This window comes from Myotis daubentonii, chromosome 15 (assembly GCF_963259705.1).
Source record: "Myotis daubentonii chromosome 15, mMyoDau2.1, whole genome shotgun sequence".
Taxonomy (NCBI): domain Eukaryota; kingdom Metazoa; phylum Chordata; class Mammalia; order Chiroptera; family Vespertilionidae; genus Myotis; species Myotis daubentonii.
Genome location: NC_081854.1, coordinates 38,420,298 through 38,447,664, shown reverse-complemented (window position 1 = coordinate 38,447,664; position 27,367 = coordinate 38,420,298). Strand labels below are relative to the sequence as shown.

General features: G+C 44.1%; 1 protein-coding gene across 2 annotated transcripts in view; it reads left to right on the top strand.

Annotated features, from left to right (window-relative positions):
• The window catches only part of WWOX (WW domain containing oxidoreductase), a 930,802-nt gene that overhangs the window by 26,846 nt on the left and 876,589 nt on the right, over nt 1–27,367 (top strand). For both annotated transcript variants that reach the window (XM_059667377.1, XM_059667378.1), the window contains exon 5: nt 20,123–20,229. In XM_059667377.1, coding sequence (XP_059523360.1) covers nt 20,123–20,229 — 107 coding nt within the window. The remainder of the gene's footprint in view (nt 1–20,122; nt 20,230–27,367) is intronic.

The following is a 27,367-nucleotide window of genomic DNA, read 5'->3' as shown; positions in this document are numbered from 1 at the left end:
TGGGACATTAACACAAATGGAGACACATCTGAAGGGAAAGCTGCCTCCCCCAACCCCATCTCTTCAACAATAAAACACTAGCATGGTTACAATTATTAAGCCTTAGGAAGATCAGACCACAACAAAAATGTATATCCACTGTCGACTACCTAGTGTTTAGATTGTGAGTCCTCATTCTTGGGTAACTAGATGCACATTTCTCTCTTTTTTACTTTAATGCTGTCCAACTTGATAGCTGTGGGCCTTGCACTGTATCCTTAACCCCCAAGTGTCAGTTTCCTCACCTAGGAGGTGGGTGCCATGATGGAGCCGTGAGAACTCAGTGGGAAGATGTGGACGCCCCTGGCGTGATGCCTGTCACCGTGTATTGTCCACCACGAGTCCCCTCGTCGATTGTTCTGTTTCCAGGACTAAGTTTCAAATGTATTTTCTTAACTTTTTGAAGCGGACAATTTTATTTGTATGCCAATACAGGGAGAATTTTCGTTTTCTTAAGAGGTAAAAAGAAACTGGTCTAAGATGCACCCTTGTATGAAATAGGGAAGAAAAATCGCTAGAGTTTGGAATCCACGAGCCCACCTGCTAAGGGGCAGCTCGACAGTCGCCACAGTCTCTGCTCCACTTTGGGAGTGTGGTACACATTTGCCCATTACGTTCAGCTGCCCGTTGGCAGTGTGCAGAATTGCCAGTGAACAGCAGGAGGGACTGATGCAAAGCCATGGTTTTGTGTGTTCCACCGGGATAGGATTCAGACTTTTAGCAGAAGAGACAGAGGTCTGTCTTTTCCGTGTCCATTGAGAGCTGACCCTTTGCCGTGGTGGGTGAGCATCAGGCACACACAGGAGGAAGGGAGAGGCACAGAGCAGGCCAGTGAGCCCTTGTTAGAGGGAGACAGCGCCCGAGCAAGGAAGTGGAATTCTTTTGAACAGAACAGCTTTCTAAGTGGCTGCAATGATGGACGCAGTCCAGAAGGTGGCTGTGAGGCCCCATCTGTCCTCAGGAGGGCTGCTGGGCGCGCTGGGGGAGAATCCCTGGGTCTCAGCAGTGCCACGCCCTCTGGGAACACTGCAGGGGCCAGCCCAGCTTTGCTGACAGGACACTGTGCCTTGTAATTATTCTGTCTTCGGTGAAATACTTCTTTATAATTTTATTAAATTTACTTCTCGTATTAAGACTCCATGCTATTATATTTGCCAACGGACATTTACAACTTGCAACTAATTTGCTTTATTTTTTTTATAAGGCTTAATTAGAATGCAGTTGAGCAGTAAAGATGTGCATGACACGGTTAGTTCAAAACAGGATGTGAAAACCAAAGAGGAATGGAGGGTAGGACTGAAGGAATCTGGCACTTACTTCTCAGGGGGGCCCGTGTACAGATTCCTCACGGGGGTTGGTCTTCCGCCCTGCGTGCCCTGTGAGAATAAGGAACGGTTGAGAATGAGTAAAGGTCTTTGGTTTAAATGAACTTTTCCAAGAAATAAAGATATGGTAAGAATGCATATCTCTTGATTGAGTCCTCAAGATTATTTCCTCCTGTATGATAACAAAACGCATTTGGGGGAGCCACTCTGAGAAGTCAGCGGGCATCTGCCTAACTCCCACCCAACTGCCATCGGCCATAATGAAGCCTGCGAGAGCCACGTGCTCCTCGCTGCAGGGAGCAGGCGGAGTGCTGATGTGCCACTCCACGGATGTGAGCAGGAGCGAATGCTGGAAACGGGGCTTCTGGATCGCAATCGGCATTTGCATCTCTATCACAGCTGCTCCAAGGAGTTTCTCCATGCCACGAATCTTGCAGCCCTTAACATTTGCAGAAAGAAAGCCTCCAATGTAGACAGCCTGTTAATACCTTTGGTTGGTTAGGACCTTCATGGCTTGTTGTAAAGGTAAACATCTAGAATATAGTGTTCATTTCTGGATGGAGCACAGACAAGCTAAGAGCTGGCAGAGTCATCCAATCGTGTCTTGGGAGTACACATTAGTTACCTGATGGAAGAAAAGGTCTACATAGGTTAGTTCTTGCAATAGCTCTGCAGGAGGGAGAGAATCCTGGCTCACATCAAGGACAGAACTGGGACCAGTGGACAGAATTCTGCAAGCAAGTAGCGTTCAGCTGATTAGAATGGAGGGAAAAACTTTTCGAATGAGTCCCGTTATAAGGAGGTAGTAAGTTTTTCATACTGAAAATGTTTTAAGAGGTTTTTGTGTTCCCCCCAAAGCAGAACCCGAGACAAAGACTTATTTGTAGATAGTTGGGATGTGGTTTCAGAGAGCGTGAGCGAGGGAGGGGAGGATTACACAGGATGTGTCACTGAGTTGCGCAGTGCTGTGGGTCAATCGTGCTCAATGCTGAGGACTCTGAGGAGCTCAGTGAAGTGCATCTCAGACCGCCTGCCTGTGGAATGAAGGAGGAATGCACTTATCCGTGTCTCCTGTCCCCATAAGACCAGGATAGCCCCACACGTATTAATGCCTCAGCACGTTGCAGGATGCGTCCCAAGCAGGTTTCTGCAGGTATCCCATGCTGCAGCGTCAGAGAATGAATGGAGGGATCCACACTGCACTCCCAGGTGGGGCTGTCCAGCTGCATTTGTGTGGAGTTGGTGGGAAGCTACATGTGGCCATAGCTGGAGTAAGATGGGGTGGGAGAATTAAGTGTGTATGACAGGTACCCAATACAGTCCACCCCTTGCACCATTACTCATATCTCTTGTGCCCTATGAGAATAGTCTATCACTTACAGGTCTCCTTAGATGAAGGTTAAAAGACTGTCAGGTATATAAATCAGTCCCAATTTGTGACGAATTCTGGGGCTTTAACCTTATTCACTGTTGTATTAGTTTACTCGGGCTGCCATAACAAAGGATCACAAACTGGGTGACTTAAGCAGAAATTTATTATTTCCAAGTTCTGGAGGCTAGAAGTGTAAAATCAAGGTGTGGGCAGGGCTGTGCTCTCCTTGAAACTTGTAAGGGACGGACCCCTCCTATCTCTCAGCTTCTGGCAGGCTCAGACACTTCCTGGCTTGTGGCCGGCAGTTCCAGTCTCCTCCTCTGTCTTCACATGGCATTCTCCTGTGTCTTTTCACATCACCGTCCCTCTGTGTGTCTGTCTCTGTCCAAATTTTCCCTTTTATAGGGACACCAGTCATGTTAGGTTAGAGCTGACACAATGATGTCATTTTGGTGTGATTACCTCTGTAAACGCCCTCTTTCCAAATGAAGTCACATCCCGAGCTTCTGGGGGTTAGGACTTCTACATATTTTAGAGTGACACATTTCAACCCATAAGAACCCTGCTAGAAAAGAGGCATTGCGTTGTGTTATCGATGCTACCCAGATGAATAGCAGTCCTTCAATAAGTCATTCTCTTGGCACCGAGTGCCTCCAGTGCCGGCACTGTTCTAGGACCCAGGGATACTGCCGTGAGCGAAGCATTCCTACTCCCGTGGGTTACTTTCACATGGCGAATGGTTTTCGGGAGGAGTTGCTCTTTCGTCCTGTTTTTTTCACCCGTTAGGAACCAATAGGGGGATTGCCTGCTTTCCAATAACAGAACAGGCTGCCTGAGCAAATGAGTTCTCCTCACAAAGGAACGTAAGCCCTCTGGGTGGCTGGCTGTTTGCCGAGGGTGCTGCAGAGGTGATTTAAGCGCTGAGCAGGGTTTGGTCTTGAAATGGTTAAGGTCCCACTCTGACGCGGAGGTGGTAGGATTGCACAGATGGACTTGGTCTGAGAAGGTTTTAAGTGCACAGTACTTGACTTCTTTCTGTTTGTCTTTCAGAGGAACAAACAAAATGTTTTCACAGCTTTCTGCTTAGGAAAAAAATATTCCAGGTCACTAGATTTTAACTGTTTTTTGTTTTTGTTTTTTCATCCTGAACTTCTTTGAGAACATCATGGAACCTCTGGCCCCTGTCCATAGGGAGAAAATAAATGTTTTCATAACCAGGCATTTGTGTGCAGTGTTGAACGCTGAATTAAGAAAGATGAATATTTTTCAGGAATTGTAATCCTTAGTAGCAGTTAAATACATACACTTGCTCTAGAGAATTCTTTCATAAAAAGAATCATTGAATAGAATTAGAAATGAAAATATGCCTAGAGATGTTGATGTTAACTTTTTATTGCACTGGTCACTATCTGATGGAAATTTATCAGCATGTAATTACTATAAAGTAGTATTGATTTCAGAATTGCCCTTTGCTAAACAATGGAAATTTCCTAAATAACTGGCAGGTAATGAAAAAAATTCAGTTACTGACAGCCTGTCATAGTTGAATCTAAAACCTAGGGGCAAAATACATATATTCTGTGTAGTTTCCATTTCTAGACTCTGGCTTTCTAAATTCTTCCTTATAAAAATTTAAATTTCTTTCTTTTTTTTGAAAGATGGGGCCCTCTAATTATTGATTTCCTTCTCTTTATAATGTCTTAATAGAATTGATTTTCACACTGAAGGTAATTATTGAAAAAATTTTTTTTTTGGTGGTCAGCAAATGTAATTAATTTATGAAAACTGGAGAGGTTTGATAGTAGAATTAGTTGAACATCCAAGACCTGACATTTAGTGTCTTATTCATGGTGCATGGTAAATGTTTATGGAATTGCATTCAGGTTTTTGAAACACTTCCAACTTTGAAAAGTGTAATAGTTTCTGCCTCCGTGGAAATAGAAATTACTCAGATATTATGTGATGAAACACTAATGTTAGTTCACTTAAAACAAAACTGTGTAGCAGTATGTTATAGCCACAGGAATCCCTCAACCAAATGTTAAGTAAATGCAATGAAAACATTTGTAAAAACATTATCATGCTGCAAAAGAACTAGTAAGCCAGACACCCCGGAGTAGCTGGATGTTCAGAGACACTTGGGTTGTCAGGCACGCAACTGTATTTGTGCTGTCTCGATGATCATTCACCGTGGATGTGACTACTTACCTGGCTCTCCAGGAAAGAGTTCTTTTGCTTAGGTGTTTGTTACATGTAGAATGTTGTTTGAAGTCATGATTATGGCTGAACCACCTTAAGTGAGTCCTTTTCCTTGATACACAGTACTGTGCTCCTTTCCACACACAGGAGACGGAATCAATGCTGTTGACTGTAATGGAGGTTTGCATTTTTCTAATTTCTTATTTAGGCTGATCTGAGCAAAGATGTTCAAATTTCCATTTACTTAAACAAGATGGAGTTCTTGCTACGCCGAAGGAATATTTTTAGCTTGGTAATTTGCTTAGAAACTGCCTTATTCAATATTTGATGTTAAATTTGAACTAAAACACATAGCATCATATGACATGGGTTCTTACATTAACATTTTGTTGGATTGGAAACAGAATCAACACATTAGTCATCTTAATTCATTTAAGTTGGCTTTCTCCAGAGTTCTGGAATCCAAAAACAACACATTTGTCAATTTTACACACAAAGGGAGAGGCAGGATGTAGTTTATAGTTAAATATCCAGCTTTGCAATGAAAAGCCAATGAATGCAGTTATAGTAAGTTGAATGAAATTCAGGGTGAAACAAACAGTGTAATAAGATTTTGATGCAAATTGAATACTTTAAAAATTTCTTTTATATTTATTTTAACGAGATTCTCTTTATAGATGCTCGCATGGAATCTTATAAACTGTCTAAAATTAAATTTTCTGTGGTTGTTATCCACATAGTTTCTTGACTTGGCTGTTGTAATTATTCACATTTGCTTTCATAGAAAATCTACAGGTCAAGGTCACCTTCATATCCTTCCACATCTTGTTATTGTTTGGCTTTAGGTCAACTTAGAATTGAATGTTAAAAGTGCATTGTTTATTCCAGAGCTCAGCAAACTATAATGCACTGGCCAAATCCAGCCCTCCAAATCCAGCCTGTTATTGTAAATAAAGTTTTATTGGCACCCTGGAACATCCACTCATTTGCTTGTCTGTGGTTGCTTTCATGTTATTTTAAAACAGTAGAATTGAGTGGTTGTGACAGAGATCATACTGCCTACAAAGCCCATAATATTTAATATCTGACCTTTTACAGAAAAAGTTTGCCAACCCATGATTTATTCTATTAACACATGTTTCTCATAAAGGGATTCCTCTGGCAAAATTTCACAATTGTTAAGAAACAAAGCTCACCTCTCCTAAAGAATTGGTATGCTTTTCTTCATTTCATAAAGAAGGCATTGTGAAGTATTCTATTTCCCTTCTTTACCTTGGTTGTCAGGAAGCTCAGAATTAACATTTACATATTCAATTGAATAACCAGCTAACTTCAGATTCTTGGTAGATCAGTTGTTTGGTGTTTGTTTTTTTTCCTCTCAATATGAGCACACATTTTTACTTTTTAAAAAATATCAACTTTTTTGAAGTACGTTTTGATTATACACATGGATGACTCTTGACACAGTATACAACCAGATAACCCTTCTCCCCTAATCAAGATATAGAACATGTACATCTCCACAGAAATTTTCCTCCTGCCTTTTTCCCACGCAACTTGTCAGTATCACCCCTCCCCCAATTTCCATATTATTTTTAATTACAATGTTGTATGTGGGTGTTTATTATGTACTACGTTTTGGAAGGAGTTGGGCACCAGCTAGTAGTTGTTGAATAGCATAGCTACTAGAGAAGCTAAGGTTAATTTATTCTATTTAGTCTTCATAAATTTTTAGATTTCCATAGAATATGAGATATAAATCACATGGAGAATGTTTTAGCTAATGTTGTATTAACCACAAGCCTAATGAATTGAGAACTTGCTCCTTGCCAAGAACTCTGCAAGTTATCTCATTTGATTTTCCTAACAGCTTTTTAAGCATATATCTTCATATTCCCCTTTGACAGATGAAAAAACTGAGATTCATAGAAGTTAAGTATGTCAGTTTCCTGGGGCTTCTGTAACAAAGTATCACATGCTGGATGATTTAAACAGTAGAAGTTTATTGTCTTACTAGTGGCCCGGTGCACGAAATTTGTGCAGGGGGTAAGTGTGTGTCCCTCATCCCAGCCTTCACTATCTCCAATCTGGGACCCACAGGGATTGGGCCTAAACCGGCAGTCGGACATCCCTCTTGCAATCTGGGACTGCTGGTTCCTAACCACTAATCTGCCTGCCTGCCTGATTGCCCCTAACCACTCTACCTGCTGGCCTGCTCACCCCCAACTGCCCCCCCCGCCGCCAGCCTGCTCACCCCCAACTGCCCTCCCCACCAGCCTGCTTACCCCCAACTGGCCCCCCCTGCCAGCCTGCTCGCTCCCAACTGCTCCCCTCCAACCCCCGCTGGCCTGATCACCCCCAACTACCCTCCCCTCCTGGCCTGATTGCCCCTAACCACCTCTGCCTCGGCCCCGCCACCATGGCTTTGTCTGGAAGGACATCCAGAAGGTCTCCCAGCCTAATTAGCATATTACCCTTTTATTAGTATAGATAGTTCTGGAGAATAGAAGTCTGAAATCTAGGTGACAGCAGGGTTGGTTCCTTCTGAGGGCTGGGAGGAAGGATCCGACCCAGGCCTCTCTCTTTGGCTTGTAGATGGCCATCCTCCTGTTCGTATGGTGCTCTCCCCATATGTATGCTGTGCCCAATTTTCCCCTTTTTATAGGGATACCAGTCATATTGTATTAGGGCTGAGCATGATGACTTCACTTTAACCTAATTACCTCTACAAAGACCCTAAGGTCACATTCTGAGATACTGGGTCTTTGGACTTCCACATATGAATTTTGAGGCGGCGGGGGAGGGGAGGGATACAGTTCAGTTAAGCACATTCAGCATCCTTCTCAAGACTCTAAGGTTCCCAGAAAGTGCCAAAAGCTGGGTTGTAACTCAAGTGTGTCTGACTCCAATGAGTAGCCCTGAGAAGATGGTGTGAGGAAGAGGCAGTGCGGTGAGGGAAGAGTCAACATTCAGAGAGAGAACTGACTGACTTTGCCAAGGATGAAACTGTAAGGGGCTTTTGAGAGTCAGGTCCTGGAGCCCACTTTCTTAACTTTCTGGCTGTTTGACTTTGGCTTTTCTGAGCCTCAGTTTTCTTATCTGCACCGAAGGGATAATAGCATCATATCCCATGGTGCGGAGGGTTGAATGGGACTGTGATGTGAAAGTGGTGTGTCCATACGATGCATCATACAGCGGCGTGTTGTCAGAGGAGGTGAGTTCTGGGCATTGACAAGGCCAGGGAATCTTCACCTTGAATAGGCATCTGAGTCCCCTGAAGGGCTTATTAGAACCCAGATTGTTGGGCCCAACACCCACAGTCCCTGATTCAGCAGGTAGCAGGTTTGGGGTGGGGCTGGAGAAGGTGCATTTCTAACAAGTTCCCACTGTTTGAGTAGCAAGGAACTAGATCTGTCTTTCACTTGCAGATAGGTTTTTCAGTTTCCTTAAGAGAAACTCCAAGGAGAAGTTAGATTTCCAACAGAAGTCTCATTTACTCCACCTCAGTGACTGACCTCTTTTAGGGATGACGTAAATACTCCCATCTTACTTCCTGTGGGTGAGAAGCTTAGGGGACATTGCCTTTTCTCCTTTTAGACTGAGCTGATCTGGTCTAAAGCACAGTGTATGGGTCTGCTTAGGTTACTATAGAAAGAACGACCATAGACTGGGTAGCGTGAACAGCAGAAGTTTATTTCTCACAGTTCTGGAGGCTGGGAGTCCAAGATCAAGGTGTCAGCGGGGTTGGTCTCTCCTGAGGCCTCTCTCTTTGCCTTCTTGCTGTGTCCTCCCATGGGCTTTCCTCTGTGTGCACATATCCCTGTGTCTCTCTTCTTATAAGGATGCACGTCCCATTGGATTGCTCCCCCTTCTGACCTAATTTAACCTTTTTTTAAAAAATTTAAATTTTACTTTTCAGTTACAGTTTACATTCACTATAATTTTGTATTAGTTCCAAGTCTACAGCATAGTAGTTAGACAATCATATACTTTACAAAGTATTCTCCTCGATATTTCAAGCAGCCACCCCCTGGCAACATACGTAATTATTATCATATTATTGACTATAACCCTTTGCTGTACTTTACATCCCTGTGATTATTTTGTAACTACCAATTTGTACTTCCCAATCCTTTCACCTTTTTTCATTCAGCCCCCAACCCCTCTACTCTCTGGCAACCATCATTCTGTTCTCTGTGTTTATGGTCTGTTTCTGTTTTGTTCGTTCATTTTCACTTAACCTTAATTACCTCCTTAAAGGCCCCATCTTCGAAACAGTCACACCAGGACTCAATATGAATTTTATTTAATTTTTAAACAATATATTTTTACTGATTTCAGAGAGGAAGGGAGAGGGAGAGAGAGATAGAAACATCAATGATGAGAATCATTGATTGGCTGCCTCCTGCATGCCTCCTTCTGGGGATCGAGACCACAACCTGGGCATGTGCCCTTGACCGCCGGAATCAAACCTGGGACCCTTCTGTCCGCAGGTCGATGCTTTATCCACTGAGCCAAACCAGCTAGGGCTCAATATGAATCTTAAGAGGACACAATTCAGCCCATAACAATCAGTGTGACTCCTAATCTGCTTTGCCTTTAAGAAATTTCTTCGATTCCATGCCTATTTCCTTTTCTGTATTTGTCTTAAGCCCTGAAGAAAATCTAGTGCACCTTATCCAACAGAGCCTTTGAAACATTATGTGCTTGAGGGGCAGGCTGCCGGTTTGAGCTGAATAAAAAATCTAGTTGAGAATGCCTCCTCAAGCTAGCTAATCTAGGAAGGAGAATCTCCATCAGAATCTTTGTGGCTGTTGCCCAATCGCACAGGCTCCCATTGCTGGGGGCAGAGACCCCTCCTGGCGCAACGTTTGAATGGAAGCTCTGTGCAAGCTGGAGCCCTCTCTCGGGCCGATGCCTTCCCCAGCTCTGAGCGCTCTCTCCTCTTTGAATGGAAGTTGAGCCTAATCCCTAATTAGACATATTACCTATGTGGGGACTCCGACTGGGGCTGTCTTGGCCCAGAGGCAGCTGCTGCATGGTGGGAGCCAAACACAACTCCGCAGCTGGCTGAGTCTCCAGGAGTCAGGCGGCGTCAGCCGCGCCTGGAAGGCGCTCTGAGCCTCTGACATTCACGCCAGGCAGGTGCCCGATCACAGCTGATGGTTAGATTACACGTTTCCTGAGAGGTATAGATTTTAAAATTGGTATGCTTCACCAACCCCTCGGCATGGCGTTCCAAAACAAAATGTTATCAAACTGAAAACGAAAGCCTTCCTCTCCCCATCCGAGCCAGTCTGTTTTGTTTAGGAGAGTTTCTTTAGCAAATGGTAGCTCCCTTGGGGACCCAGGCTCTGTGGCCACTGAGTGTGTAACGATTCTTTGTTCTCGTTCTGTGCTCCCTGGCTTGTGGGAGGAAGTGGAGATTTTCTTTACTTCTGAGAACCGGTGTAGGTTCCTTCCGCCAGGACTGCTGGGGACTGTTTGTCACGAGAGAACTCACCAGAATAGAAACTTAAGGCTCTTTTGATGCTGTTTTTAGAGAATAGTAGTTACTCACTAAATATTTCTTCTATTGAATTGGAAAAAGATGATTTAGATTCCATTATGGCATTATCTAGGAATGATAACTAACAATAAACTCAGTGCGTCATTTACTGTTTAAATATCTACAGGGTACTTACTACGTAGGAAAAATATAAGGTAGTCCTGTATTTGGTAGGATTTTTAAAAAATATATATTTTATTGATTTTCTACAGAGGGGAAGGGAGAGGAATAGAGAGTTAGAAACATCGATGAGAAACATCGATCAGCCGCCTCCTGTACACTCCCCACTGGGATGTGCCGGCAACCAAAGTACATGCCCTTGACTGGAATCGAATCTGGGATTCTTCAGTTCACAGGCCGACGCTCTATCCACTGAGCCAAACTGGCCAGGGCGGACTTTTGTTAATTATGAATGGAAAAATGTGACATTTTGTTTATAAATGTCAATTTTCAATTAGGCAAAAATTTCATAATTTTATAATCACTGTTATGTGTCCTTATTACTACACAAATTTTATGATTCTAATGATTATGAGACTGAATTTTATTAAAAGTTGTATAACTATTGGAGCCTCCTCTAAATGAAAATCAAGTTTTAGGAGCTTTCTTGCAATCCATGATCCTCCCGCCCTTCCTCCTTCCCTTCTTTTTCCTCCTTCTTTTTCCTTCCTCCCTTCCTTCCCTCCTTCCTTCCTTCCTTCTTTCCTTCCTTCCTTCCTTCCCTCCTTCCTTCCTTCCTTCCTCCCTCCCTTCTTTCCTTCCTTCCTTCCTTCCTTCCTTCCTTCCTTCCTTCCTTCCTTCCTTCCTTCCTTCCTTTTTCTTTCTTTTTTGCCATTCATTAACCCTGAAAACTCACATCACAGGTGCATTGCCATCCCTGTTTACATATGAAGAAACTGAGGTTTAGATGACTTACTCAGGCTGGCAATTGGGAAAGCCTGGTTTTGAACCCAGGTTTCCAAGTCACAAGCCCCAAACCTTTTTTACTTTTACTTTTTATTATTGCTTAAAAATTTATTTAGCTTTTAAAATTATATACAGTGTGCCCCCCCCCAATGTATACACACTTGAACAGCTGATAGCTTAATTTTGAACATAAAATGTATTTTTGAAAACACTGCCTTTATAATTATTCAAAGTGTGTGTATACATATTTTTGGGACACCCGATATATCTTTAAGTTGAATGGAGATGATGTCAGTGTTTGTATTTAAAAAAAAAAGTGACAACAGAAATACACAAGACGAAACCACTGTCAGACTTGATAAAACTGAAAGTGATGATGCTAGATACGTCATATAAGAGGGTGACCTGGTTCTATACAGTATCAGGTATACTTTTTTCTAATATGACAAGGTAAGGCTTATCCTTTAATGTGATGTTTTCAGTGAAACTCAATTTGCTTTAAAGTTCTTTACATTTTGTTTGAGCAAATCTTTCATTTCAGTTATTATCGCTTCCTAACCAATCTCGGTTACTGATTTGTTACCGAGTAAGGAGCTGTAGGAGTCACTGATTTCTGGTCCTGACCTAGAGGGCTCAGCGTTGATGGACCCATCCCTCACATCTAGCTTCCACGACAGAATTTAAGTCATACTTCCCAAAAATTGCATCTTAAGTAGGTATACGTGATGGAGAAGGAAAAGTCAGTTTGGACATTTTAAAAGTAAGCCTCAGGAAAGTGCCAAGTTTTCCACATGACTTTGGGAACATAAAGAATCTAATCTTTTTAAGAGGCAACGTAATATACCACTTTTTAAAGTGGTGAGAGCCAAGGTTGATCTAAACACACACACACACACACATGCACACACACATGCACACACACACAGGAGGGGGCGGTGAGGCTTGACTTAGAAAGGCAGTCATATTGCCAACCCTGAGGATGCGGGAGGGAGCAGGCCTTTCACTTCTGGAAGCTCTGGGTGGAATGAAGAAGGTTTTTCATTGTAAACAATCCCTTCCGAAGCACCTCTTAATTAACAGGAGTGGAAAATACGTTGGGAGACAGGCTGATCGTGGCCCCGCTGGTAATTAAGGAAGAAAAGAAAGGGGCCTCTTTTTGGCCAGAGTAGGAGCAGGACCTTCGTGGCCGCCCCCGTTTGCTCTAAATCAAAGAACTCCATCTTGGGCAGAGGACAGAGCCACGGAGGCCGCAGTTCTGAAAGGAAATCCTGGCCCAGCTGTGAAAACAATGAACCACTCAGTAACCTAATACAAGCTGCCTGCAGATTCCGAGGTGGGTCTCTTCTCCTCTTGAAGTGGCTGTAAATTAATCCATCAAAGTAAAAAAAGCCTAACTTCAGGGTAAATCTTTCCACCTCTGAAAACCAGAAACACTTTGGTTCTCTTAGTGGATACTGATGTGAGTGTGGGATTATGAGAGGCAGCACCGTGTGTGTGTGTGTGTGTGTGTGTGTGTGTGTGTGTGTGTGTCTGTGATTTGTTAGTTACAATGGCTTGCTCTCAGAAGCACATGAAGGAGAGCCAGGCAGCAGGTGCTGGGCTTGAACCAATAGAGCCATGGTATTCCTTCCATGATTAATGTCCACACATGTAGTTGAGAGCCTTTAAAGACATAGTGGTCTCTTCGTCCAATCAGCTAGATAATTTTTATTTATTTATTTATTTATTTACCCAGAAGCCTTTGTTTTTGTTTCTTCTATTTCATCCTGTTTTAATTTTTTCTTCTCAAAGCTCTGGGCCAAGTTTATGAATGTGCCATGTATGCTTTGTTAAAAAAATCCAATGGGGTGTTCCTTTCTTCTTATTGGGAGGGCTCTTTAGCTCAGACTTTAATACCGATAGTCCTCTAAAGTTTGGCATTGAAGCCTTCTAGAAATTAAATAAAAATCTGAGCAAAATTTGTAATGGCTATGGTGTTCAGAGTGCCCCATGTAAAATGCCTTACTTAATGAAAGCATAAAGACAGGGTTGAAATAAGCCCGCACTTGTAAGTTATTGACCTTGGAGAATGTGGAGAGAAGCTGTTGCTGCGGATTAGTTATGCACACAGAGGGCTTACACAGAGAAGTGTTTGTGAAAGCAGAGGATGGTGTCAGTTCTGAGCGCCGCGATGAAATAGTAAATGAGAGAGAAGATAATTTGATAATGTGTCACCGTTTGGGGCAGGAGTCCATAAACTAAGTACATTTATGTAATAAAGTAGCTGAAGGGGCCTCCATTCTTTGCCTTTACTTAAGGACACAGAGGAGAAATAGGCCGCTGTTGACACGGAGACCATTTCTGTCTCTTTCAGGACAGCTGCTCGGTAAGTTTAGTTTAAACCAGTGGGAAGAATGTGCACATATCTGCTCAGAGTCACAAAGAATATACATCAGATTCTGTAAGTCACATTCAGGGATACAGTGAGCAGGCAGTGGGCTGGTGGGCAGTGTTCCCAGCTGGTTTGTCCTGCCTGAGGAGCTCTGGGTCTGTGCCTCTCACCCCACGTGGTGAGTGTGGTGGTTTGGAGGCTGGATCGGGCCACCTGCTTTGAACTCAGGCCACACCCCTGGGGGATCCTCCTCCTTTTTTGCTCTGATCTTGTGAATCTCTTAACCTCTGGAACTGCTGGTTTTCTCACACAGGAAATGATAATGACGCTTCATAGGGTTTTTGTGAAGTGCATCTTAGATGAGATCATGTATTCTCACCTGGTTTAGTGCCCAACACCTACCTAATAATGCCCCCCTGTACTCCAACTTATATTCCTGCAAAAGTCTTCTCTAAACATCAGCCTGTTCAGAAAACGTGTTGTTTGGAATAGAAATATGGTAGATTTCTTTCCATTCCCACTTGCCTTCCCTTCTCTGTATTAACAGTTATAAAGGCCTGTAAATGATCAACTAGATATCATTCAGTTGCTTTTTATTTTTAGCTTCCTTCTATAATAGGCACACATGCACGTGTTAAAAAATTGAAATTGCCTAGATGTTCTCAAATGCAAAATAAGTCTTCCTTGCTCCTCACCAATGGCTTTCCTGCCCAAGTACTAGTATCAATGTTAACGCATATTTAGCACATGCCTTTCCTACCTGTGTGTTTCAGCAGTGGGATCATACCTGCATGCAGTTCTGTACTCTGATATTTTTTCTTCTTGATTAATGCAACATGTAGATGTTTTCTTGTGTCTCCATCTCATGTCACCTCATTCTATTAAACTGCAGAAGAGTATTTTGTTCTCTGCCTGCTGTGTAATTTATTTAACCGCACTGATGGACATTTAGGTGGATTCCAGGCTTTTGGCTGTTACAAACAACACAGGTTGAACATTCCAAATATATATTTAATCCTCATCCGAGGATATTTTCCCACTGATTTTTCTAGAGAGAGTGGAAGGGGGAGGGGGAGAGACAGAGAGAGAAACATCAATGTGAGAGAGACCCACTGATTGGTTGCCTCCCACACATGCCCTGATTAGGGCCGGGGATTGAGCCTGCAACTAACTGTATTCCTCTCATATTTTTGCTCATGTGGGCAAGTGTATTTGTAGGATAAATTTCTGGATGTGGACTAGCTGGGTCAAGGGCACATCCATGTATGACTTGATAGCTATATCCCAATTGCCCCCAAAGATGTTGAGCCATTTTGAATTCTGCTCTTTCCCCTTCCTGTTAACATATGCAGTTGCCTGGTTCCCTCAGACCCTTCCTGACATGGACATCGCTCAGTTTAGTTGCCCTTTCAGATTCTGTCTTCATTGGGGCTGCCTAGACTCATGTTAATTGTAATCTTTGGGCCTTTTTCTCACTGTGATTCTTGACACACTGGGATCTGCCCTGTCACTGGCAGGTCAGATGAGAACTTATTCAACCAGCTCAGTGGCGGCTCGAGTAGGCAGCTTGGGGTCAGTCTTGCCTCTTGAGAGATCCCGGGCAGTCACTTGGAATTTATTATGTAGCTTTACAAAACATTACATCCCCAAAGCATGTAAGTGCAGCATAGTGATATTTCAGAAAGATATTTCCTGTGAGCGGACCATTCCCTGCTTCTGTATCCTCATCACGTGAATTGGTATCTTTCTTTGATACGTATTTATATTCGAAACCCATTTATGTTATCAGGAGGATTTAGGGACCTCTGTGTGGTACTTGTTGCTAGCTGTATATAACACATGCACTGAAGCCAGGGCTGGTGATGACTTATTTTCCTCTGGAGAGACCTGTGTAGTTTTGTAATTTCTTGAGTTGGCAGCTGTGTTTGGTGTTTAGCGGGCACAATTTATAATTCTTTGGAACTCAGAACTATGTCATTGAAATGGCGTGCGAGGAAAATGTGATCACTCAGGTAATTCAAGTGACTGCAGAAACAGCGGTATGGATTCTCTGGTTACTGTTCTGTGGCATTGACCTTATGGTTGTGGTCGACGTGTGTCCAAATCTTCATCAGAAGTGCCCGGGAGTTAGAGTTCAGTATCATGGTCAGTGTCATGTCACTGCAGTTTCATTTCCATTAATTAGATCAGTTTGGAAAGTAGGTCTTTGTACTTGCAGGAGAATGAAGGAGGAACTCTCATCCTTTAAGCCAGTGGTCGCCAACCTTTCGGATCTCACGGACCACCAGTGGCCTGCGGACCATTGGTTGGCGACTGCTGCTTTAAGCTACATAAAAATTATCCCTAAATTTGAATTGTCCCAAATCTAACTCAAGATGAAAGGCATTAAGCTTATCGATGTGATGATAGGTCTCCAGGGAGGGAGATGACTTGTGCTGGCAGATTCTGCAACTTGTTGGTTGGTTCCTAACGATGCTCTAGTGTTCTGTTCTTGGGGAGGTCAGGGAGAGGGAGTCACTATCTCTGTGGCCTTTTAATTGTGTTCAGCTACAAGTAACATTTATCTCCAGTGTTTCACAATTATAAATTAATAATAACAACTCATTAGAAATCACGGGTGCTGTAAGCCCCAGCTCCTTTGGGCATCTTAATAAAAATGATAATTAAAATAATAATTTACAGTAAATGGGGACACTGCCCAAGTAAATCCACAGTGTGGAGAAAATTAAAAACTCAAACCAGAAGGAACCTTCCTGGCGTCGGGAGAGAAATGGCCTTGTTCTTAGCTCCCACTCCAGTGATTGCTGGGCCTGGGATCCCAGCCAGACGTGCTTTGTGCCTGAGGAATCGGTGGCATCCTTGTCCATCCAGCCTAGCAGTCTGTCTCACTGGGTGTGGCCGCTGTTCCCTCCCCTTCCACTGCCACACACACCACTCCTCCCTTTGTAGTCCTTGTCTGGGCAAACCAATTGGCAGTCTCACCTGTGGCCCAGCTGCCATCCTTGGAGACCTTGGGGGCTCTCTCTAAGGTAGACACAGGCAGTCTCAGGCTTTGTAGATTCGTGCTTCCCAGGAGGTTTTCTGGTTTCCTCTTAGCTATTGAGTATCAGAGGCTCCTCACCCCTCCTGGCTGGTCACAAGGCTGAGTCCCTCTTCCATGTGAGAACCAGAGGCATCTTCAATGGATAACATAACAATAACTGGTAGTGCTACTCCCTGCCCAGGTTCTTGTACACACTCCCTGCCACATGCAAAAGAGCCCCACAGCTTTATTTTGGGGCCCAGGGTTTCATCTCCCATTGTGTTTCCTGTTCCTCGTTCTCATGGGCCCATCTCCAACCCTTGACCTTGTTTTGCCATGCACCCTGTCTTTACTGCTTGTCTGGTTCACGTCTATATCCTTTGGCCCCAGTGTGGTTCCCGGTGCAGAGGTCCTGCTACCATACAGCGACACTTGGGAGATGCGCAGGAGGGTGAGGAACTTGCACCATGTATCCACCTTCCTGCAGAGCCCGAGTCCTCACCCTGGCGTTTCTCTGCGCAAAGCCAAGTGCTCCTGCCAGGTCTCCCCTGCCCAGCTAGTCACCATCTTCTCATGCTTGAGAGCCTAGGGTTTGAGGTGGCCTAAGTAACATCTCAAGCAGATCTGTGTGAAACATTCTTTGAGATTCTGAGATTCCCTTTTGGATGTGAACTTTCTGATTGAAGCTGTTTTGTCTGAGCCATTGTCTCTAGCAGGAATCTGCCTCAGGTAATGCGCTCTGAGCATCAAAGGCCCAACCACCATGGCCGGACAGGTATATCAGTGGTGTGGGTGGTGACTTAGGCCCATGGCCGGACAGGTATATCAGTACTATGGACGGTGACTGAGGCCTTCAGGATGGTACTACCAGGGGTGGGCAAACTTTTAGACTCGAGGGCCACAATGGTTTCTTAAACTGGACTCAGAAGAAGGAGCTGCGGCCGTGTTTCCCGACATTGCCATGTTAACACTGCTGCTGGTGAAGGAGCGGAGGGGAGAGCAAGAGAACCCTCCGCTCTTTCGGCTCCGAGGGCCGGATAGAACAGCCGAACGGGCCGGATCCGGCCCGCGGGCCGTAGTTTGCCCACGGCTGTAATAACTAACCCCACGCAAGGGGGTTTAGGGGCCCAGTGTGGCAAGCTTTTTCAGAGAAGTTGGATATCTGCTTTTGGTTATGGAATCTCCCTGATTTTTTTTAATGCTGGTAACTAATTCATATTAGGAAGGAAGGAAGGAAGGAAGGGAGGGAGGGAGGGAGGGAGGGAGGGAGGGAGGGAGGGAGGGAGGGAGGGAGGGAAGGAGGGAGTAAAGGAAACAAAGGGTGGACCAAACAAAACAGCCTGTGGGCTTGGTTTATCCTGTGATTACCATTCTAGAGAATGAAAACTAGTGTAAGATAAGCAGGTATTTAATATTTTTGGTGTGTTTTACCTCTTATGGTACTTTCATGTCTGTAGGCAAAGCTTAAAACCCAAGACGGAGATATCAAACCTCCACGGGCACTGAATTTTCCCACTTGGATTGGCTGGAACAAGTGCTGGAAAACTGACACCGCGCGTTGTTTTAAAATGTGTTCTCTTATTTTCTTTATATTATTAACTTAAATATTCTTCTGAAAGCACTCTTGCCACCTCTGTGCAGTTAAGCTGGTTCAATCTAAGCATTGTCATAAAGTTAATTTTTTGTAAGACGAATCCGGTTATTAAATTTAGTAAACCACTGCCTTCAATATTTTGTGCAAACTTTGGCATCGTGCAGAATTGGCTTAGCTTTCTACATTTAGCTAATTAAACGGGAGTGGGGGATGCTGTTCTCCTGGACTTCTCCAGGACTTTCGCAGTAGGTAGCATTATTCAACTTTTTTTTTTTTTTTTTTTAACTCCACACTCTAGAGATACGGTTTACTATAAAAATGTTATGGTCCTTCCTGTTAAGCCATCATCTTTTGAAATATCCATGCTTTGTTTCTGCTCCAAAGGCAGTTGTAAAGCATCAGGAAACGGAGTTGCCTGTCAAAGCTTTAAGAGTAGACTAGCGGTGTGTGAGGCATTGCTCATTTAAGGAAGATGGAAGACCCACAGTGCAATTTCCCATGACACAGGGACAGATGGCTTCACCATAGCCACAGTCAGAATTATCTAGGGAGCCCGGCAGGTGCAAGCTTGCACCAGCAGCCCATTGCTGCCGTCATGTCAGACATGTTCTTGCTGGTAATAAAAAGTCCTTTGCCGGGGGTTATTTTGTCAAGTGAAGTAGCATGACTTGACAGGTTTGTTTGGGAAAACATATATACATTTTTAATCCTCACCTGAGGATATGTTTTTTTTTATTGATTTTAGAGTTGTAGAGAGAGATTGAGAGAGAGAGAGAGAGAGAGAGAGAGAGAGAGACATTGATGTGAGAAAGAAACATTGATCAGTTGCCTCCCATATGTGTCCCCACTGGGGATCAAACCCACAACCTACATATGTGCCCTGACCAGGAATCAAACCCATAATCATTTGGATACGAGATGACACTCCAACCAGCCAAGCCACCTGTCCAGGGCAGGAAAAGAAATTTTGATAGGAAAAGTGCATGATCCCCCCCGACAGATTTCTAGGTAGTGTCATTCAAATCTGCAGTGGAATCTTTGCAGGATTTTAATATGTATTCGTTAGAAAGGAAGTTAGAGGGTCATCAGAACTATTGAAACAATTTGGATTGTTTTATAGTAGTCCAGAATTGTAGCTTATTAATAATCTGTAAGAGCCATTCATTCCTTTGGCAGACATTTTTTGAATCCTACTGAGTGTCATTCCCTTGGGATACAGAGATGAAAAAGGCAAAAATTGTAAGGCATTTGCCATTAACCTGCTAAATTAGGTAAATAAAGCCCTGCCTGGCCCAGCATTGTGTCCATAATCTCTCAATCCACTGGAAATATGTGTGCTAACGAATGACTAAGCATTGTGTCCACCATGTGCCCCTACTCCCCTACATCTTTTTTTACATAGTCTGATGAAAATGTGCTGAGAAATATTTCTGATAATTGCTCTTACCTGGAAATTTCATAGGGACACAGAATCCATCATTTTCAGTAAGATCGGGGTGTATGAAGTCCTGGATTGCAAGTGAATTCGTTTTTGGCCACATCATGTAACCTCCATTTGGCTGTCAGCGTTTCATTAGCCTGATGGATGCAGCCCGCCAGTCAGCAAGATTTTTTCTCATTCCCGCTCCCATCCAGTTTGGAACAGTGGTGCTACACAACCTGGTTGAAAACCAATAGGGTGATGTGTATGGTGCTCAATAAAGGCCATTCAGTGTTTTCTAATGTTGACTTTCCTTTAAACCATAGGGTTTGAAACCGCCAAGTCTTTTGCCCTCCATGGTGCTCACGTGATCCTGGCCTGTAGGAATATGAGCAGAGCCAATGAAGCCGTGTCACGCATTTTAGGAGAATGGGTAAGCAAGCACTTGACTGTGTCTTTTCATTGTCAAATACACACGCCAGGAGGAACACATGGCGGTTGTAGTACAGTGCGTAAAGTTTATTGCTCTTGGAATAATGTTTTCTTTAGATGGAAGGCCACGTTCACTTTGTTTACTTGATGAATGGAAAGGACAGGCAGGCTCGCCATCATCCACACTTGTTTACAGTTCATTGTCAGTGTCATCTGCTCTATAGTCAGAGGTTGGCGAATGTTTACTCATTTAGCTCATGTATTAAGAAAAATAAAGTGTGGTTAATGCCCCTGAATACAACTAAGAGCTTGTTATGCTTATGGATTTTAGGGTGAAGAAGGAGCAGACTTTAACCCTGTCTTTGGGTTTTGCTTTTTTATCTTTGTGTAGATGTTGGTGTTGATACATCTAAGAGGAAATAGTCACTGAGGGCTTGCAGTTCTCTTGGGGCTCAGGATATAGTCTCAAACAAAACAAAATCCCTACACTCATGGGCTTACCTTCTAGGTAGGAGAAACCGACCCTGATGTCAGGTGGTTTTTAATACAGTGAAACATAATAAAGAGGCGTGAGGGGTAAGGAGGGGCAGCGTGGACTCTTTCAGTTTGGGTGGTCATAAGAGACCCCTCTAAAGGTGTGACATTTGATCTGAGACCTGAATATAGTAAAGAAGTAAGCTCTGCCAATGCCAGGGAAATACTGTTTTTTAAAAAAATATATTTTTATTGATTTCAGAGAGAGAGAGAGAGAGAGAGAGAGAGAGAGAGAGAGAGAGAGAGAGACATCAATGATGAGAGAAATCCATTGATCATCTGCCTCCTGCATGCTCCCTACCGGGGATCAAGCCCACAGCCCAGGCATATGCCCCTGACCAGGAATACAACTGTGACCTCCTCATTCATAGATTGATGCTCAACCAGTGAGCCATGCCAGCTGGGCAGGGGAAATGCTTTTTAAACAATGGGAACAGCATGTGGAAAAACAGAGAAGCAGGAATGTGCCTGGAGGATTCAAGGGTCCACAGGGAGGCTTGTATGGCTGGGGCCAAGGGGAAGCGGGGAGATTGCAGGGGTGCTCCAAGGGCCTCACACAGTGCCTCAGAGACAATGGTGAGGGAGATATTCGGGGCTTTGAGCCGAGAGTGACACAGTCTGAGTCATTTTTTTTTAACATGATCATTGGGTGCCGTGGGTCTTGTCTCGAAGGATTCAGGAATCTGGAGAAGGGGCTGCTGTAAATTATTAAAGAGTCTAGAGACGAAACATAATTTTGGAAGGCATTTTGGGGAGCCAGAGAAGACTTAGCTAAAGGAACCATGTTCTCTCACCTCTGTGGACCCCTTGCTTTTTATTAACACAAATTGTCCTAAAGCAAGGTAGATATACATATCAAAGGCAAGGTTTAGTATACAGAATCCATTGTCAGATTGGGGGAACTGCCTACGGCTGTTCAGCTGTTTGGCCAGTAGGAGGCAATAACATGTAGATTGAAATGCCCTCAGCTGTCTGGCAGCAGGCAATCATCTATGCAAATCTTTAGGTGTGGGGAAATGACCTTAGCCATTTCCAGCAGGCAATCCTCAAGGTTCCATCAACCTTTTGATGAAACTTCTTGCATTTATGACATGCTGGAATTAGCTTCTGGCAACGGCAACTGGGCTTTGGTGTGAAGTATAGACCCAGTTCATTTATTCAATTATCACTTATTTACATACTAGAGCTCCGATGCACGAAATCTGTGCAAGAGTAGGCCTTCCTTCCCTGGGCTGCTGGCACGGGCTTCCCTCTGGCACCCGGGACCCGGGCTTCCCTCCAGCACCTGGGACCTGGGCTTCCCTCCGGCCGCTGGCAGGCACCCAGGCTCCGGGCTTCCCTCGCAGCCTCAGCTTTGTCTGGAAGGTCGTTCAGAAGGACGTCCAGTATAATTAGCATATTATGCTTTTATTATTATAGACTAGAGACCTAGTGCATGAATTAATGCACGGGTGAGTTCCCTCTGCTTGGCCAGCGATCAGGGCTGATTGGTGCTGTCTCGCCCAGTCCTGACTGTGGTCGATTGGGGCCAGTGGGTTGCGGGGAGGGACTGCGGGAGCTTAGCCGGTTGTGGGAGGTTGGCTGTGGAGAGCACTGACCACCAGGGTGAAGCTCCTGTGTTGAGCGTCTGCCCCCTGGTGGCCAGTGTGCGTCATACCTACCAGCTGGTCACCTGGCCGTCTGGTCGTAAGGGTTGCTTAGGCTTTTATATATATAGATTCATGAAGTGCACCATGGTCTTAGGTACTGGGGCCTACTGTTAAGGAAAAACAGATGTTACCACTATCTTTGTAGAACTTTCAGCTCACAGTGAAAGACAGATTTAACTTGAGAAATATAAACCTCAGTGTAAACTTGAAATAATGTCAAGTGGTACTGTGAATTATGTGGTACTCCAAAATGGAAAATAGCGCCAGGGAGGTGGGGGGGGGGGCATTCAGAGCCCCCGAGAAAGAAGTAATTGAGCTGAGATCTCAAGAACGACTAGGGAGTCCCTAGCCAGTTTAGCTTGTTGGATAGAGCGTCGGCCTGCAGACTGAAAGATCACAGATTCGATTCCGGTCAAGGTCATATACCCGGGTTGCGGGCTCGATCCCCAGTGGGAGGCGTGCAGGAGGCAGCTGATCAATGATTCTCTCTTATCACTGATGTTCCTATTTCTCTCTCTCTCCCTCTCCCTTCCTCTCTGAAATCAATAAAAAGATATTTTTTAAAAAGAATTTTTCTTTCAAAAAAGAAAGAAAGAAAGAAAGGTGGGAGAAAGGTCACACTGGGCAGAGGGAATAGGAGGAGGAGGTGGCGGAGGCGATGACAGTCATGTAGCTGGGAGCAGAGTGTGAAGGGGTTGGATCATCCTTGCCAAGACTGTTTTCATTTTCTGGACACTGTGGAAGATTTCCTGCCATCTGAAGAAGTAGACCATGGTTTGTTTAAGAGAATGTCTGAGGTTCTGGACTGAAAATTTATGAAAGTCAAGAAAAGGAAGATTTGTTTCTGCTTGAAAAATTCTGTGTATTTCAAATGAACTCTTATCCTAATCTCACCTGATTCATTATTTGGGATTAAATTAAATATACAAAACAGGGCCCTGTAATTTGTAGAATTGTATAAAGTGAATAAATGGTAATAGATGCATGTGGTTTATATCTTCATACAAGATGGGGTGGTATTAAGTAAAAAGTGAAAGCCCCTCCCAGTCCTTCTCTTGGAAAGTAAATATTATTAACCATTTCTTGTGTATTCTTTCAGATAAAGGTTGTATGTACTTGCACACACACACACACACACACACACACTATACTTTGATTATGTTTTACTTAATACTATAGATCTTTTCTTATTATCCTCATTTTCTTATCTACCTCATTGTATTTAACTGCTATGTAATAGTCCATCATCTTCTTATGCTGTGATTTATTTAACCAGTCTCCCTTTTTGAAGGATATTTGGGTTGTTTTCCTTGCTTTGCTGTCCCAGGTGATGCTGTCTGTAAGGTCAGTCTCTCTTGCATTTTCATTCAAAATTGGGTCTCACCTATGGTGCAATGAGCATTCTTGATGCATACTTTGTGAGTACAGTCAGAGGGCAGACCCATTGATTCAGAGGCATATTAAGTTTTTGAAAGGTTGGGGGCTGTTTCTCAGTGCGTCATCTAGTGTGGTTGTGCCGGTTTCTATCCACACTGTCACTCTAGAAGAGTACCTCACACGACAGAGTGTCCAACTTGTGAAACTTTGCCCATTGATGTTGTATTTAAATTAGAGAAATAAGTCCAGTGGCCCTAGTGATGCTGCAATAACCATGTTATACAATAATGTTAATATTGAAACCAGTCTCGGAAGATAATGCTAAACACAATTATTTATGCATTTTCAACATTGTCTTCCTTTTTCACAGTCATTTGTATCAATCCCATTATAACTACTGTTTGATGCTCAGAGGAAGACATTCCTGTATTTGCCCTAATCAACTGTGGGTCTTTGGCAAATCTCTCAATCTATTTGCTGCCTCAGTTTCCTCATCTCCAATGAGGAAGGTTGAATGGGATGATCTCAAAGACCCACCATTTAGTTAGTTTTTTTTTTTAAGCCGTAATTGGGTGGGTACCTGTGCATCAGTTTGAGAGGACAGACTTTATCATTGTATAGTTTCATTCTACCATATAGTAACTTGAGGTCAACCAGCAGATAGTACTCCCAGAGAGAGAATTACCCCGAAATATTCACTGCCAGGGACGTGAGAAAAGGAAATGGCAACAAAAACAAAACTAATACTCATATGGCAGAAATGTTTCCATCAAATTTTATAGGTTGTAGACTGAAGAAATTGAACCCTTTTACCATCTCTCTCATCTGTTCGGGTATTCTCTGTGAACCCCATTGTACCGTGTTCCCTATTCCCCCTGATTTGTGGAATAGAAGCTCAAATTTGGCACTGAAAGCTGTCATGACCGTTCATATCATTGCACTATGAACACAGCGCTGAGCGTGTGAGAACCTCCCTCGGCAATCTGTTGAGCTGGGGTTTCAGGCCCTCACCCCACTTCCCCGCCCGTGATATGTGCTGGTCCGGTTGCCTTCAGGCCCTTCCTTACCTCATTTCTGCCAAGGAACTTTATCTGTGACATCATTAAATACCACCTTCTTGTGTTTCTCAAGGGCAAGTTGATCTACTCTGGTTTTCCCAGCTGCTAGCCAGCTTAAGCTCGTTCACACTTTATTTGGAATGAATCCTATCAGTATCGGAGCTGGGACGGCACCGCAACATATTGGTACCTCCCGGGAGGTTCTCAGAATGATCCAAAGTTTTTTGTTGCAGCAAAAGCTCACTCAGGAGTCTTTAGGCCGTTTGGCTCAGCCTTGGCTCGTATGTGCTGAGGCTCCCGGGCAATCAGCTTGGCTCAGGAGATGGAGTTTGTGCTTCCTTCCCCAGCTTGTTCTTGTGTGCCTGGCCCTTCTCTGCCTGCCTTCACTATCCATTCCCAGAATCGCTCTGTTCCAGAGCGCTCCCATCCCCTCTGTGCCGGGGAAATGTTACTCACAGCCTCCTTGGGGCCCCCAAGAACCACCTCTTATTGTGTCTCTGTCATGTGCAAGACACTTCATATCCTTATTCAGGAGTATGCAAATTTCTGGTTTTCTCCACTTTACAGAGGAGCCAGTGGGGGGCTCAGGAGGGTGAGGAGACCTGCCCAGAGTCACGCAGCTGGAGGACACAGCTCCTGGTGCGTCCACCTGTCCTCCAAACCCAAAGTCCATCTACTCCACCCCACGGCCTGGCTTTTCTACCACATCCGGCATCATACATGTTTATTACCTTTCAGGCATTGCTTTCAAAATTGCTAGGTGCTATTTGAGTGATTAATTTCAGGATTAATCTTATTCCTCAGATGAAGCTACTCTGACATACCTTATTGTCCCAGACAAAACATTTTCATTGAAAATGTCCTTTATAGAGTTCTCAAACCACTTTTGGGGCAATCCAGCTATTTAGTAAAATGTAACTGAAATGGAAACACGTTCCATATGGAATTATATTAAGAGCCGAGATATAATTACTGCTACTAATAATGATTTCATGGGAAAAGGCCCTCCTGCTGAGATGTTTTGGATGCTCCAAAGATGGAAATAAGAGAAGAATTGAAAATAATTAAAATTGGATAACATGGACACTGCAGAAGTAAACCACCCTCCTAAAGGGCCAATCCTTTAGCATAATTAAAGAAGGAGGGAGGATGGATCTATCAGCCCCCAGTCGTATTTGAATGAAGTGTCTCTGGAAATGGCGTTCCTGCCTATGTAAGCAGTCCACCATCCTAGGTGTGTGCCCTACCTGATTCACACCCTAAGTGTGTTGCAGGCGAGTGTCCCTGACTCTAAGGCAAGCACCTACTATTTTTCTCATTATTCCAAGGAGTCTGTAAGGCTGGCCACGTAGGAAATTTGTAGTTTATCTTCCTATTTTCAGGATGGAGTGGATTCTCTTTTACATAGCAGCATGTCTGAATGTTGGGATTTCATGTGCCTTCTCTAAGTCTGGGACACTGACAGGTGTGGTTTTACTGTCCTTGACTCAGTATTTATCGGAGTGGGGTTTGGCTGTTGTTTTTAATGGATGTCTGGCACATCTCCCTCTCCATGCTGAGATCGGAGGATCTCTAAGGGAATTGTATCGAAATGCACTTTAACAGTCACAGCAAGATCCCCCATCCCAGTGTAGGGCTCTTGAAAGGCCTCAGTGGGGCTCCCAGTTCCTCTTCCCTCTCACCTTATTACAGTCTCTAAATTTTAGATTCCTAAGGCGTGGGGTCTAAAACTTCCGGTCCTGGGGAGGAATGAGGTTGAATAGAGCAGGAGCAGACAGGCCTGAGGTATCCCATGCAACTGCTAGTTGTATGCAGGCGGAACAGACTGGGGTGGAGGGGGGATCAAATGAAGGGAAGGGATCACTTTTGGTTCCCAGTCTGCCTCCCTTTTGCCAGGCCTTTATGAGATCTGCTTATCATGTAAAGAGCCAAACAGGAAGTGGAAGAGAGCTCACCTGTGTGGCTGCCCACCTGTGAAATGCGGGCCCAGTGACTGTTCTGAAGCTAGCATCTACTGGGGATTGAGGTAACCAATGGGCTTGGTGGAAATGGGCTGATGGCAAGAGGTGCTGGTAGCCCTTCCTTGGAGTTATTAGGAGACCCACTCCTAATTCCCCAGAATGCGTCTTACACCCATCCCCCTGTCAAAAGGGAGGCGTGCCCCAAGTGTGTTGAGTTTGGTGTGGTTTGGTCCCCGAGACAGACCTGGAGCCCAGTCTTTTCCGACCTGTCTTTTATTTGGCCTAGACTTCAGGTCATCCCAGAGACTGGTGAGGATAAATTCCTGCGGCCAGGGCAGCCCAGAGGAGACTCAGCTCAGCTGCTTGTGTTTTCTCGTGGGCGTCTCACTGAGAGATCCAGGGGCTGTGCAGGGGGCAGGCTGGGTGGGCTTCCAGAGGCCTCTGCGCACATGCTGCTTGTGGTGGGCGATTCCTCTCCGGTTGATAACAACCGCTCTACCGTGCGCTGCATTAAAATGGCAAATATTAGAAGCAGATACAACCTATGAGCTCGAGCAAGT